Source organism: Athene noctua, chromosome 5 (genome assembly GCF_965140245.1).
Source record: "Athene noctua chromosome 5, bAthNoc1.hap1.1, whole genome shotgun sequence".
NCBI lineage: Eukaryota > Metazoa > Chordata > Aves > Strigiformes > Strigidae > Athene > Athene noctua.
In genome coordinates this window covers 7,590,149-7,604,498 of record NC_134041.1, presented here as the reverse complement: position 1 = coordinate 7,604,498, position 14,350 = coordinate 7,590,149, and the positions used below count along the sequence as shown (strand labels likewise).

The 14,350-nt window shown below is 40.1% G+C and overlaps 1 protein-coding gene across 9 annotated transcripts in view; it reads left to right on the top strand.

Moving 5' to 3' along the window:
- The window catches only part of OSBPL9 (oxysterol binding protein like 9), a 64,830-nt gene that overhangs the window by 18,212 nt on the left and 32,268 nt on the right, over positions 1 to 14,350 (top strand). For 7 of the 9 annotated variants that reach the window (XM_074906229.1, XM_074906228.1, XM_074906227.1 and 4 more), the window contains one exon: positions 9,446 to 9,522. In XM_074906229.1, coding sequence (XP_074762330.1) covers positions 9,446 to 9,522 — 77 coding nt within the window. Of the gene's footprint in view, positions 1 to 9,445; positions 9,527 to 9,786; positions 9,823 to 11,888; positions 11,992 to 13,361; positions 13,370 to 14,350 lie in introns of those variants that run through there. The other 2 variants (XM_074906222.1, XM_074906226.1) reach the window with 2 other exon arrangements.

The window sequence follows — 14,350 nt, the reverse complement described above, 5'->3', positions numbered from 1 at the left end:
TAACTTTAGCTCTCCCGGAGTGCCCAGCAGATTTTTTTTTCCCTTTATTTTATTGTTAAATATGGCTGTATTCATACCTGTTCACAATGGAGGGAGGAGGGAGGAGTAGAATGTCCACAGAAATTTAAAAATACATTTAAAAGTAATGTATTTCATCTCCTGGTTGGTCCTTGTTTGGTCATACTGTATATCCAGTTTCATGGCTTGATTCTGAGGCTTCTGAATTAGGTAGATCTCAAAGCACTCCCTCATGGGGCTTGTTCAGATTAAGTGCAAAAATCCATTCAAGTTGCTTGCAAGACATTTGGGATAATACTCTTACTCTAATGTACCATTCTGTCAGGAAGCTCTTTCTTGGTAATATATTTTATTCTTGCTGTAATATATGTCCCTGTTCTAAGTGTTCCATAACCTTCAAACACTGTGGGTTGTTTGTTTTGTTTTTTTCTTTTAACATCTTCATATCATCACCTAGCTATAAGCTCTTTCCATTTGAAAAGTCAGTTCTTCTATCCTTCGTATCATTTAGCTGCTCCTTCTGCTACTAGATGCTCATGGCTTAAATTCAAGAGTGGGAACACGATGTTCAAGATAGTCTGGCAAGGGTATTGTTGCCTGCTTGGTATTGGAATTGCTGTCTAATCTGAAGCAATAATGGGTTTTGTCTGAACTGAAATACTTCACTAAACACACGTTATATACAGAAACAAGAATTCAGATTTTTAAACTGCTACCTGAAAACTCAGCTCTTATTTTTACAGCCTGCAGCGCTGTTGTTCGGAAGGCAAATCAGTCTTGCTTCACTGTTTTGTGTAATAAAGGATTGAAAGATTGGAAGCAGTCCAGTGCATTGATCTGAGATGATTTTGCTTTAGCTTTTGTCTTTCCTTTCCTGTTTCTGCCACAAAAGTATCTGAGAAATGAAGCATGGATGTTGCTGTGCAACTTCTTCTATTACATGAAAGCTATCAGCTAGTAAAGGGAGATTTCTCCTTCTACCCCATCCTGAACCAGTTTCTAGGTTGACTTGTGGCTGCCTACCATCCCAGCTGAAGTAAAGAGGCAATATATGCACAGGAAGAGGTTGCCTTAATGTTATAGAAGTAGGGAATTTTTATTAATGTGGGACACAGCTAAGGATATACTGAGGTCCACAAAGGCCTTAGTTGCCGAGCAGTATCAGAATTTGAGATTTTAAGTATTTGTATTAAGTATCAAAATTAAGTATAATGGTTTTAAAATAGTCAATATCTATAGTCTTCTGTAAAACCTGAACGTTGTCCACCAAATAGATGACAGGAAGCTGATTGCCCTTGTGGTGTGAAGAGGCACTTTAGTCTATCAGATTACCCAATTTAAATAACGATTCATAAATTGCAGCCTTTTCCCCAAAAAGCTTTGAGAGCTTTTTAAATTTGATACTGAAACATACCTAGAAAGAGATTTTGGTGTGAAATCTTGGTCTGTGCTGGTATCCTCAATGATGTTTATAACTGCTGTGACCACACTGTTTGTCCGAAGCTAACATTTTTCAGGGTCTTTTGGTGTTCTGGTGATGCTGAAACAGTGAATTCCTCTATGCTATGCTCAATGGTGCTTTTATATTACAGAGAAGGATGAGCAGCTATGTTAAGTGTAAAGCTTCCAGCCTCATCTCTTCATACATTTACATAAGAGCTGAGCTACTTGTCCTCCACCCTTTAAGTGACCAGCTTTGTGCTGCACAATGTTCTGCATCTCATCCTCTCCCAGCTGGCAGAACTGCAAAATTCTTCTGCGAACCAGAACTAGGTTTAGCTTTTGCAGTATGATTTTTCTGTCTTCCTCTCTCTTCTGTCTCCCTCCTTTTTGCTATTAATGCATTATACTAATATTTTGAGTAGTTGGAGCCTGTGACCAGAGCACAGGGAATGGGTGCGTGGTTGTGCTTTTACTGTTTCATGCAGTTCCCACTTGTGCTTGCAGCATCCTGTAGTGTAATTGTCAATTTTCTAATTGTACCGTGAGTATGCCATTTTTAATGGGGCTACTTCCACTTAATTTTTATGGTCATATATAAACACCTCCTCATTTTCCATTTCTTGAGGTTGAAATAGCAGATTTCAAAATGTATGTTAAACTTGAGAGTAGCAAAGAAAATAATACCTTGAAACAGTATCTGTGTGATGTGTCCAATTGCTTTTTCCTTCCTCTAGAAGAAATAGTATATTTATTGCTTATTACTTTTGTCATCAATATGAATCTGTTACCTCAACTGTACATATGATACGTGACAACTATTTTGGAAGGGAAGAAATGGTCAGAAAGGTCTCACTATAAGGAGGGGAGGGATACTGAGAAGTTTAATGCTCTTTTCCTTCTGTTTTAACAAGAAATTCCAAGTAGCAATAAACTTGAGTTTGACCTGTTAAATTGAGAACTGTATTATTGGCTAAGGAAAGCGGTTAATTTTTGTTCCTCTATTTTGTTTTTTTTTTTTAGTTCAAGCCAAAATAGGGTTTCTACCTCAAACTAGTAGTTTCTGAGCTAATTCAGTGTGATCTGCAGTGGCTTTTAAATGCAAATATACCTTGAAGGCCATTTCCACAGAATATACTATATAAAGTATTATTCAGTGTTACAGTTACTGATATTTACATGTTGACATTCCTTAGTGAAAACTCAGACACTTGCAGATTGTCCCACGTTCAGAAATTTTTAATTGCAAAATTACACATTGTATTGTATGAATTCCCAGGGAGAACTAATAGCATCTTGATCATGCCGTTCCTTTGTCACACAAGTTTTTACCCGAAGGTATGTTTATGGGCTGTTTATAAAGCTTGCTAAAAAAAGCTATTGAGATTAGGTAACAGTGAAACACCAGTTTAGTTGGTTTGTCGAGATCACAGATTAATCTTACTAGTACACTGTACACAGGAGACCATTTGATGCTTTTTCTTTGGACAAGATTAGACTTTCCGTTTTGTAATTGCACGGGAGTCTTCTGTAGGTACAGGGAGATCAGACTGGTCAAACACCTGCAGAATGAAAGGAGAGTTGATTTATGTGTGTGGGTGGAGAATAGCGTCAGGAGGAAGATCATTAGTAGAAGGGGAGAATAACGATTGTGACGACTCCAAAATTATGATACAGAGAAAATAAAGTACTGAGACTGTGTTCAACCTCCTGACAGATGTGGGAGCTGCATGTGTTAGCAGGGTACTTGTAGGCAATGAAACTACAGTATTTTGGTAGACTTATGTGAAACCTTGCTTCACCTTGCATGTTTTTCTGTGGTTTGAAAGGCCTTCAGTGTCTTTATAAAGCTATTTGTTTAGCCACAGAACAGCCCTTTGATGTATGAATTTTCCACCTTACTGCGCACTAATGATAAAATCTCTCTCCATTGAGGTTGATGGCAAAAATCCTATCGATCTCAGTATAGTCAGAATTTTACCTCTATCTGATTATTTGTGTGTAAATATACTACATTAGTTCTGCACTTGGCTGAGAAAAGACGGGAATTTTTTATAAAAATCAGTGGAGGTTTTGTCAGATTGAAGGCTGCATAATTGACTTTATTGACTCTGGATGTAATAGACTTTTTTTACTGAGTTCTGCCTGTAAGTAGGTCACGGTGAATGAAAATAAAATATGCATTTCATTTTGTGACAGTATGGTGTATTTATAAGTAAGCTAGTGATTTCTTTAACTAATTCTTGAGGTTTTTCTTTCATCCTAATGCCTGTGTAGATGCACACGGAAAAAAAAAAAAAAGCGCACCAGTATGCTAATTCTGGGGTGATATGTTTTGTATATTCTGTCTTCCAAATACTGCTGTGCATGACCTAGAAATGCTAGTGGTAAATGCTGTATCGTGGAGCAGAGTTGTTAAACTTGTTTATATCTAATCTTTAGATGCTATCAAGCTTAGGCTAGAAAAAGTAATCTGTTTTATGCTGTACTTTAACATTTGGTATATGCACATATAATCTCTTCACAACAAAGTAAATATTATAGGAACTCTAAATTACAAAATTTATTCTCTATTTGAGAAATTAATAGAGGCTGAGAGCATTTAATGTAGTTGCATTTCATTTGCCTTCTTATCCTCGTAGAATAGAACTATTTAAAATCCCTGCCATATCTGACTTGGCAGTTTGGGAAATTCAGGGATAAGAGACTATTTCAGGAATTGTAAAATATAATTTTTCTGTATTACAGAAATTATACAGTAGAAGCAATGATCTTGTCTTTAGTGGTTTTTTTCATTCTATAATTTTCTCCTTGGTAAAATAATTGCTTTCCTTTCTTTGTAGCTCCTTTAGGAAAGAGTTTGGAATTTTTTTTTTAGTATAAAATGGATGTTAAAATATCTTATGAATAAGTTCAACCAGCCAGATCACAAAAATTGCATGTCTTTGAAAACATTATTATCATACTAAATCTCACTGTAATGCAGTTACATACTTTTTAAGTGTGCTTCTCTGAACTAGTCATAAATAGGACTGTGATTGTGTTAAGTACCCCATGGTTGAAATATCACAATAAATTATACAGGTACCTTTTGAAGGATGCACTATAGACACAGAGGAGTGAAAGGTTAAGCATATATGAACAAATTGTAATCTAGCTCATAAATACTAATTCAAGTAAAAAAAAAAATTAAAATAGTTTAACTGATATAATCACGGCAAATTTGCAATGTTTCAGCCATTAATGATTCCAACCTCTTGAATACAGGAGTTAAATATATATAGCTCTGTCTGCATTTAGCTGGCTGCACGTGCAAATGCTCACTGTTAAATTGCAGTAAAAACTGAGTTAATGATTCTGGTACTTGAAACAGAGAAGAGCACAGGGACTGTTAGCGTTCTCTCAACTGCGGACAGCATTGATATTTTTGTGGTTTGTTGATGCCCTAGTACAATTTGAATTTCAGCTGACAAGTTAACTATCTCATTAACCCTGCAGACTAAGAACCACAATGAATATTCATGTAATATAGCGGGCCCCTCTAATTTCTTTTTCTATTTAGTATAAAAAAATTGGAAACATTTATAAACAGTTGAAGTAACACCTTTAATGGTTTTTGAGTGCCCAGGTATTGCTCATGTAGGTGTCTTGGTGTTTCTTATTTATCTTTTGTAATACTGTTGTTCTAGAGACAGCCTAGGAGAAAGTAACTAGTTTCTCTCTCTCGCCCCCTACCCTTCTTCTCTTTCTAGATGCTTTATGTCAGGAGGGACCAGAGATCATTCCTCTATTTTAAATAAGTACAGATACTAGTGAAATTCCTTGGACTAGACAATAATTGGCTTATCCCAAATATGCTGGCAGAAATGAATTCTAGAGTAGCTTTCCTATAGGAATTGGGGAGGGTGGGAATTAATTTTAAAATGAAGCCTGATCAAATAATGAAAAAAAAGTTGGAGTGATTTCAGGGTATTTGAGACATAGGACTAATGAGTGAGGCGTTCTTGTCCCCTATCTGCTGAAGAAAGCTTCCAGTGAATATTATGTAGTTTTCATTGCAAACTTTTTAGCTGAAAAGATATTAGAGCTTTTTCTTTGGCCAAGTTGCCCTCCTTAAATGAAGAATGGCTTGGATATCTAGCTTTCCCTACAGATGGGTAGATAATGATCTCTGACCATTGTGTGTAGATTTTTCCCATAAATTGTTTCTGAGTGTGTTGGCTAATCTCTTTTTTGAATGTTCCCATTGATTTTTTTTTTTTTTTTTTTCATCAGTGATCTTTTGGCAGCTGTTCAGTTCTAAATTGCTTTCACCATTAGGGAGCTTTTACTTGTACCTAATCTCACAGCAGCCATTTTGATTAGATTTAATACAAGTTTTCTCACAGCTTGCTTTAACTAAAAACTGCATCCTACTTTTTTTTTTCTCCATGGTTTTCCTAAAAGAGTATATGGAGGAAAGCCAGGAGAATCTGCTGTTGAGGATAGATGGTCTGAAAGTTAAACCAGTGTCCTGAACAGAGAGTGCTTAAAAGGTTACGATGCGGTGTGTTCCGTGCAGCAAGCAGGCTTCTCATGGCAAGGGATCCTGATTTATCATGGCTCAAACTTTGTCTTAGTTGCAGGTTGATGAGATTCATGTGTTCTACCTGGGGATTGATCATGCTATGCCATAAGCTTTCAATGCCTAGTATATGAGGAAAAGATAGAGCTTGCTTCTTTCTGCTGAAGCCTGGTAGAAAGAGCTATAAAAGGGCTGTTAAAGGAATAGAAGCTTCGAGAGTTTAGTTTATTTATGAGCATGGGAGTCAGTTCAGTTTTTGAACTGTACTGATTGGTTGGTTTCTAGGTCTTCCCCGTTACTGTAAGCCTTCTGTGTTCTGTTCATATACAAGTCTTAATGTGATAACCTTTATTAATGGGCTACTGTACATTGATATTAGTGTTTAATACAGTGACTTCTTTTTGCTGGCAGTCTGGAAGGTCATAGAAAGTCTGTTGCAATACAAGGATTAATTCACTGGTCTGCACCTTAATTGTTCCTTTTTTAGTTTAAATAATTGTGGGCAAAAAAATTGAACATGTAATTTTTGTATCCCGTGAATTACTTAGTAGCTCCTCAGTCACTTGTTCCCCAGTAAGATGTTCTTTGGGGCTGGGAGTTGACTGATTGGAAAAAGCACAGAAAAAACAGAAAGCAAACCCAAGAAACCTTACAAACGTTGAAATATGTTAACCACCACCACTTTGAACACACCTTTGCAGAACTGAAGCATTGATACATTCGAAGGACTGAGATTATTGACACAGGTAACTTTAGTTTACTGTTCAGTGGTGACTGGTATAAGAAGCATAAGCTTGATTAGTATGTCTGCCAGGACTAGGCAAAGGGGCCTGTTCTTGTAAGCAGAACCAAAGAAGCTAATAAGCATTAAAAATACTGTCAGAGGAAAATATACCTGATTCTAATTGACTAATTCAGTAATTGAAATTAGTGTTAAAGTGTAAGCTATGCTGTAAAAAAAGAACAAGGTGTTTGTTGTGCAGGTGTGTACCTACTGTGAAAAGAAAAATTATAATTTACACATTGCAAAATATATTTGGCTTAATGCAGTCATATGGGCAGAGTTCACAGGGTTTCTGTCCCTTCATGCTGTCTAGTATCATTGCCCTATAAACTTGTCCTCAGCACCTTCTTCAGCTTTTCAATTAAAATATAGATAACTAGTAGGAAGAACCACTGTAAGTTAGAAGTTTGTTCTAACGAGTTTTTGAGAGTATTACAGATGGCAAAATCCAGCTTTTTAATACTTGCGGCAGTTCCTGCAGGAAAGTTATTTACCTGCTGTGCCAAGTAACATTTAATTACTGTAACTTCTTCCTACAGACTTCCTCTGTGCATATGAAAGCACTTTGGGTAGTCACTTTCCCTTATGTCTAGTTTTTTATTTGTGCAGGTTAATGGGATCATTACCAGAATACCCATGGCAATTGATCACACTTTACTATTTTAAAAGAACAAAGAGTACGGACTGACTGGTAGTATTTTGGAAAATACATTTTAAAAAAACCAGCTAGATTTTAAACTAGGCTTTTAGTTTTACCTTGCATGTAAAGTTTTGCCCCACTGCTTTGTGAGGCCACCTCATCAGTGAGCAAGTTTCTATATTAAAGAGACATTCTTACCTATTTCTCACAAACACATAAACTGTCAATTATTTCCTGATGGTTTTGTTAATTTGACATAATTAGTGTATATATACTGAAGTAAACAATGCAGTATGTATATCTTGATATTGATAGGGTTTTCTTTGGGGAGTCTAGAAAAATCTACAGCTTCCTTTTCCTCAAGACGGGGGCATAAGAGAGATCCTTCTGTGGATTTCTGATTCTCCTTCCATTATCCCTTCCTCTGGCCTATGAAATACCCTTTATAGGAATGAATGTGTGAAAAAGTAATAAATAATTTCCTAAAGGAGGGTTTATTTAACATATTTGGAAGACCCGTGGTGGTTTTGGGTACAGATGGGTTTGAGCTGTAGAATTCCAAAAAATAAAAGCAATGGAAACATAAGGGTGAGAATGGGAACATTGAAAACAAAGCATTTTGAGGCTGGAGAGAGAACTTTCAGTATATTCGTTTACAAATATTTCCTCTGAACTCCGTAACAAAGAAGTCAGATAGGAATCTTAGTTCTCTGATTCATAATAGGTGCTAGCTCACTTAAGCTTTCCTTGCTTTTAGCAGGCTTCCTGTTTCTTTTAAATACCTTCCACTTGAATAAGGAACAAGAAACAATTGTCTGAATTCTGAATTTGTATATGGGCCAAATCGTTTACAGTCTGTTTAATGCCTGTGCATTTTTCTGTTCTTTCTTCACCTGGAGTCCACTGACTCTGTCTGCTTCTGCATTTTTTAAACACTCTTAGAGCACAGCAAGGAACTTTCAAACAAAGTAAAGGTGGTATGTCTGTACTGAGGGTAGGGGGCAGAAAAGCAGTATCAGGGGAAACAAGGGGAAAAAAAGGTGAAGATGGTCCTTAGTCTATTGTGGTCTGTTCTTTATCTTCCTTCTCCAGCTCCTCTTTTCCTTGTCCTGCCAGTCCTGAAAGCCATCCACTGCCTCTTAATCATCACTTAACATACTGCTTTCTTAACTATCACTGCCTGCAACTGAGAAGTATAATCATCTTTTGTCATTACATCCTGACTTGGATTCTTAATTAAAACTGTATGGTGGTCTGTCGCAGAAGTATGAAAATATTATTGTGTGTGTGTTCTTGTTTAACATAGGTTCTATTCCGTTTTAGAGTAGGATTATCTTGAGTTTAAAAAATGTTTATTATATACTTCAGGTTATTCTTTGTGATTCATTATTCACACTGGTGACCTGATAGAAGTGTTCGTCGTGTCTTATGAATTCATACCTGAAAGGCTAACTTATTCAAAGTTGCTGTGTCCACACTGAAGTAGAATTACTGGATAATTTAGTACAGGTCGAGCAGCTTCTTGTAACTAAGAAAATTTAAAAATTACTTAATGAATTACGTGAGGAATGTCTGTGCAAACTCTCTTTGCATGTATGCCCCTATAAATGGACAAGGGACAGATAATCACAAATAGCAGTGATGCAGAGCTGTTCTTATGATATTCTTTTTTTTTTTTTTTTTTAAATTTGACATATATGGTACAGAGTCATTAGTAGAATGATATTTCTACCAAAGTATAAAAGCTTTTTGCGTGCATGATTATTTAAAACATCTCTCCAGTACCATAGAGTAGATTAACATAATAATGTTACAGAGCTGCAACCACAGAAGAATAAACAGGATATTAAGATAACTGTGGAATTATGTCCTTGGTGACTTAACAAAGATAGTAAGGTTTAATTTCCAAATTTAGTGAGGACATCAGATCTGTTTGCTTACGGCTTTTCATATATAAGACTGCATATAATTGAAAAATATCTTTTGAATACTTTTTCAGCTCGAGATGCTGATGAGAGAGAGAAGTGGATTCATGCTTTAGAGGACACCATTCTCCGCCATACCCTCCAGCTTCAGGCAAGTTTCACTTTCACTTTTAAATTGCTTTACTTTGTTTTTTTGCAAAGCCATGAAATACAATGGCATGACTAATAGCAAAATATGCATCCTATAGCCTATACAATCAGATATAGTAAGACATCACTATAGGTACCTAAGATTAGGTTCAAGTTTTCTGTTACTGTTTTTCTTGTCGCACAATCATGACAAGTCAGTATAAGATTTCCCTTTATTAACTCACATTTTTCATTGGTGGTTCCAGACTTATTGTTGTATGTTTAGGTATTGTTTTTTTTAAAAAACTGGGAGTTAGTCCCTGTTGGGTCAAGCCTGTTGTGTGCTTCTACACCACCTAATTTTGAAATAAAAATGAGACAGCAGCACTGAACCTCTTTCTGGATGACAGAAATGGTAAACAGCTTATGTTTGAATCCACTGTGTAAAGTGGATATCGGTAGTTTTCTGGTTCTAAAAAGAGATGGTTGGACTGATTATGGTTCTTAGCACTAGTTATCTAAGATCAGTTTCTGGCACCGCTCTAGTGTTGGACATGTCTGTAAGACTTGCTAAACCTTTCTTTTTGTCCTGGAAACCCAAATTCTTTATGAAAGGGATTTTCTGATACTTGGTTTGTAGCACAAAGGTGTCTGATGACAGCATAGAAATCTTAAAACAGGTGTTCATTGTTTGTCTTGAATTAGGTCTCTTAATGATTGATGCCGTGTGAAGAAAGATACATTAAAACCCCTAATATCACAGAAAGAGAAGCAGCTTATAAAGACTGATTTAGGTGACATTTGACCAATCTAAAGAGTTAGAACAAGCCTGAATTTATCACATCCAACTTTAGGCACTTGTGTTATCTCAGTCAATATATGTTAATCTCCTGATAAACAGTGGCTTTCAACCTTTTTTTGACTTACTAATGACCCCTACAAATTTTCTAGTGGATAGCAGATCCCTGGATAAAAATTCAAGTCTGACAATCAATCAGCTTTGTAACCCTAGTAACATGCTTCATGGGTATTTTAGAAGTAATCTCTCCATCTGGACACAGTGGCTGACCACAGACTGAAGAACTCTGCTCTGCTGTGGGGGTGAGGAGACAGAGATTATCTAGAGAACAACATGTGGCTTTAGAAGAGCTGAGCTCCCTCCCAAGGGTTCCCTTTTTCCCCATCCTTGGCTTGGAGAGAGAAAGTGAATAGGTTAACATGAGTGGCCCTATTTAGGGTCTGAAATGAAGTAAAAGGAATCTCTGCAGTTTTTTCTACCTGGAAAACTTTTTATGGCTTGGAGATGGAGAGTACAGAAATGAAACACCAGAATATACTGTGGTTTTATCAAAATGTACACTTCCACGCTCCCTAGAAATTGTGATCGTGGTTTTATTGGCAGATACAGATTTTGTGATTGCAGCTAATAATGGAACTGTTTTCCATTACACAACCTGTTCACATTCCAGGAGTTTTTCAAATAAGTAAGGCATATATATAAAAAAGCTGAAGTTAGTATTTTATCTAGTAATGTTTGAAGGAATAATTAAAAACCTAGAATTTATTACTAAGCAACACATGCTCATCCCTCTTAAATATGTTCACCACTGAGCGTAATTCCTCATGGGCCACTGTTGTGTGCTCACCATTCATTTTCAGGAGCCTTTTTAGTGTGCTGGTCATGTGCCCTTTGTGTTTCCAAGGCCCTTATTTTTGGACTAGCTGGAATACTGTTTGCTTACGCCCCAGTTCAGGAACTGTCCAGGCTTGCCATCTTCACCGGCTGTGGTGAGCAGGTACCGATTTAAGAGAGAAACGGGACTGCACTTCCTTGCAAACTGTCTGTCTTTGGTGACTTGGGAGGAGCGGTCTCCATCTCGGCTCACCTGGAGAGCGCCGGGGCCTGGCCAGCGGGATGTGCTGGCGGGAGGAACAAGCTCAGTGGAGCCTGGGCTGGGGTCACAAAACCCCGGGCACAAACCACCCGCCCGGCTCTGACAGCCGGCCCGGTCCCGCCGGGCTTTACGAGCGGGCTCTCGACTGGGCCGCGGCCGAAGGCAGCGAGGCCTTTGCCGGGGTGACCCCGAAGCCGCCTTCCCGGTGGCCCGGCCCGGCGCGCAGCGCTGCCCCGCGGGGCTGCCGAGGGGCCTCACCGCCCCGCGCATGGCGGCTTTTGTCCCAGTGCCGGGACGCGCGGCGCTGAGGCTGAGCCCCCCGCCGCGGCCCGCCGGCCGCCCCTCACGGCAGGGCCGCCGCTGCCCGGCCGTTCCCCTCCGGTGACCGCCATTCTCCCGGGGGCGCGGCGCGGCCCGCCCGCCCGCCAATCGGCGGCCGCCTTACTCGTGATGTGAGCGGCGGGGCTGGGGCTGAGGCCGCCGCCGGGCCCCGCCCCGCCCCGCCCTGCCCCGCTGCCCGGCCGGAGGCGGCGCTGCCGGGGCCCGGCGGGCGGTCAGCCAGCCCCGCCGCTCCGCACGCCCGAGGAATGGCCGGTGTGAGTACGGGGGGGGGGGCGGGTGGGTGTCAGGGCTGCCGGGTGCCCGCCCTGAGGCAGGTTCCCTGCCGTGAGGGGGGTCGCCTCCCCGGGGCAGGTCGCCTCCCCGGGGCAGGTCGCCTCCCCGACTGGAAACCGAGCGCTGCCTCCTCCCCGCGGCGGCCGAGCGGCTCTGGCCGCTGCCCTGCCCTGCCCCGCCCGGCCCGGCGCTCGGGGTAGCCCCGGGGAACAGGCGGCAGAGACCGGCGGTGGGCAGCCCCCCGGGCCGCGGGGCTCCGCCGGGGAGGCGGGTACGGGCGTCCTGCGCGGGGGGCAGCGCGGAGTCTCCGGGAATGGCTTTGATTCCTTCCCGGAGTGCCGCCGAGTTTCTGCGTGCCGGAGGGATGCTTCCCTCCGGTTACGAGAGCCCGTTGTATACAAACACGCCTTGGCTTCGATTAACACTTAAAACAAAACGCCACTTCATGAACTTGATGTTCTTTTGCTTTCCTTTTCACTGGGACAATAAAGTCAAAGGAGCTCTCTGGGAGCATTGGTGGCTCAAGAGATACGGATGGGGGTTTGACTGCTGTGACATTGTTTTCTGTAAGGGTATTTTCTCAGGTTCTTAATTTCTGTCGCAAACAGAAACCTGTGGTTATCTGTCACATAAAACCTTTATGCATCTGTTCTTGTCTGGAATGATACATCTTTTCTGAGTCTTTTTTTTTTTCAGATTTCCACGCTGCTTTCAGTCTGCCTGTTCTGGTACTGAAGTGTTCAAGTTTGGAAAGTCAGACTTTGATTAAGTTTTGTTCATGGTGTCAAACACGCATCTGTTAGATGTGAGAAAGTATACTGAAACCTAGGTAATTTTGTCATGTGTGAGACAGATCAGAAAGGGTAAGGAATTTATGTGAGGTGGAGAGGTGAAGTGCTGTCTGGGTGTTCTCTAGTCTGCTTAGTCTTGCTAATTTTATTTTTGCCTAAATGTCCTACTGTGTTGTCCTTGAGTCTTTATAATGGAAGTGTTTTTGCAGCACTTAAAAATAATTAAACACGCTTCCCCCCCCACCCAGCAACAAACCTAAACTTGCAAGAATGAGCTACAGTCAAGGAACTGAGTCATAAGTATATAGAATGAGTAAAGGGATCCTAGCTGTCCAGAGGGCTGACAGTTAGTAATGTATCCATATGGAACAAGAATAGGGAGGAAACATTTCAGATACACTTATAATCTATTTTCTCTGAATTTTGCAACTGAAGTCTGTTGTTCTGCTTGCTGTGTTTTTGTATGGCCTTATATTAAAGGCATTACTAAAACCATGCATGGTTCTTCGAGTATTAGCTTTGTCTACTGAAAAGTCCTTGAACAATAGATGGTGTGATAGTATTGGAAGTACCATTCTGAATCCACCGGTGTTTGTCCCCTTACCCTTCCCAGAACGTTACTGTGGCATTACCAGGTCAGTGGCTTTGCAGTGGCAGCACATCAGTTGCTTCACACCCGCAAGAGATAAGGGGAAGCGTGTGCATGGGGTGAAGGTATATTGCAGCCTGGGTTTCTTGTTTGTCTGGGCAGAGGTAGGAGGGTGATAGGTTATCTCAAGTTTTCTTTTTTTCCTCACCAGCACTGTATGTCAATGGGCAATCCCATTCAGACAGGAAGTGCTTGCAGTCTTGTCCTGCTTTCCTCTCTGCCTTTCAAGTGACACCCCAAAGCTACTTTGGCTCTGAAATTCTCCTCTGTGAAAATCCCTGGGAGATAACTCGTGTCTTTTTAGGACCACAGTAACAGAGTAACTATTCTTTGGTCTGAAAAGTGCAAGACCACTGTTAAAATACGGATCTACCTGAAACCCACCAGTAACTATAATCTTCTCATGCCTTAAGGGAATTCAGTAAAAAACTGACTAAATTTGAAATGGTGAAAATGGCTAAATGTGTGCATGTGTTCTGGTAGTGTTTAGGATCCTGTCTGTAGGAGTCATGCTCACCCTGAGCTGGAGGAATGAACTTTGCTTCCCCTCCTCCCCCTTTTTTTTTTTTTTTCTTCCTCCCCCTCCTTCTTCCTCCTGTTAACTGAACCTTTCACACGCATTCTTGCCTCAAATCCCATATCTTGAAATGTACTTTTCCCCTCTGCTGTTGTAGTGTTGCTAACGCATCTTTGTAGGTGTCTTAAAGTTGTAATGAAAGAGGCTGTTTAGAATTGCATAAAAGACAACTAACTACCAACTTGATTTAAAAAAATAAGTAAAAATACAAAGCTGAAAGTTGCATATTTTACAAAGAAGATGTCTTTCATGCTTTTTGAGTAGATATGACAGTGATAATCCACATTAGAGAGTCTAAATACTTGAAGGCTACAAAGGATTTT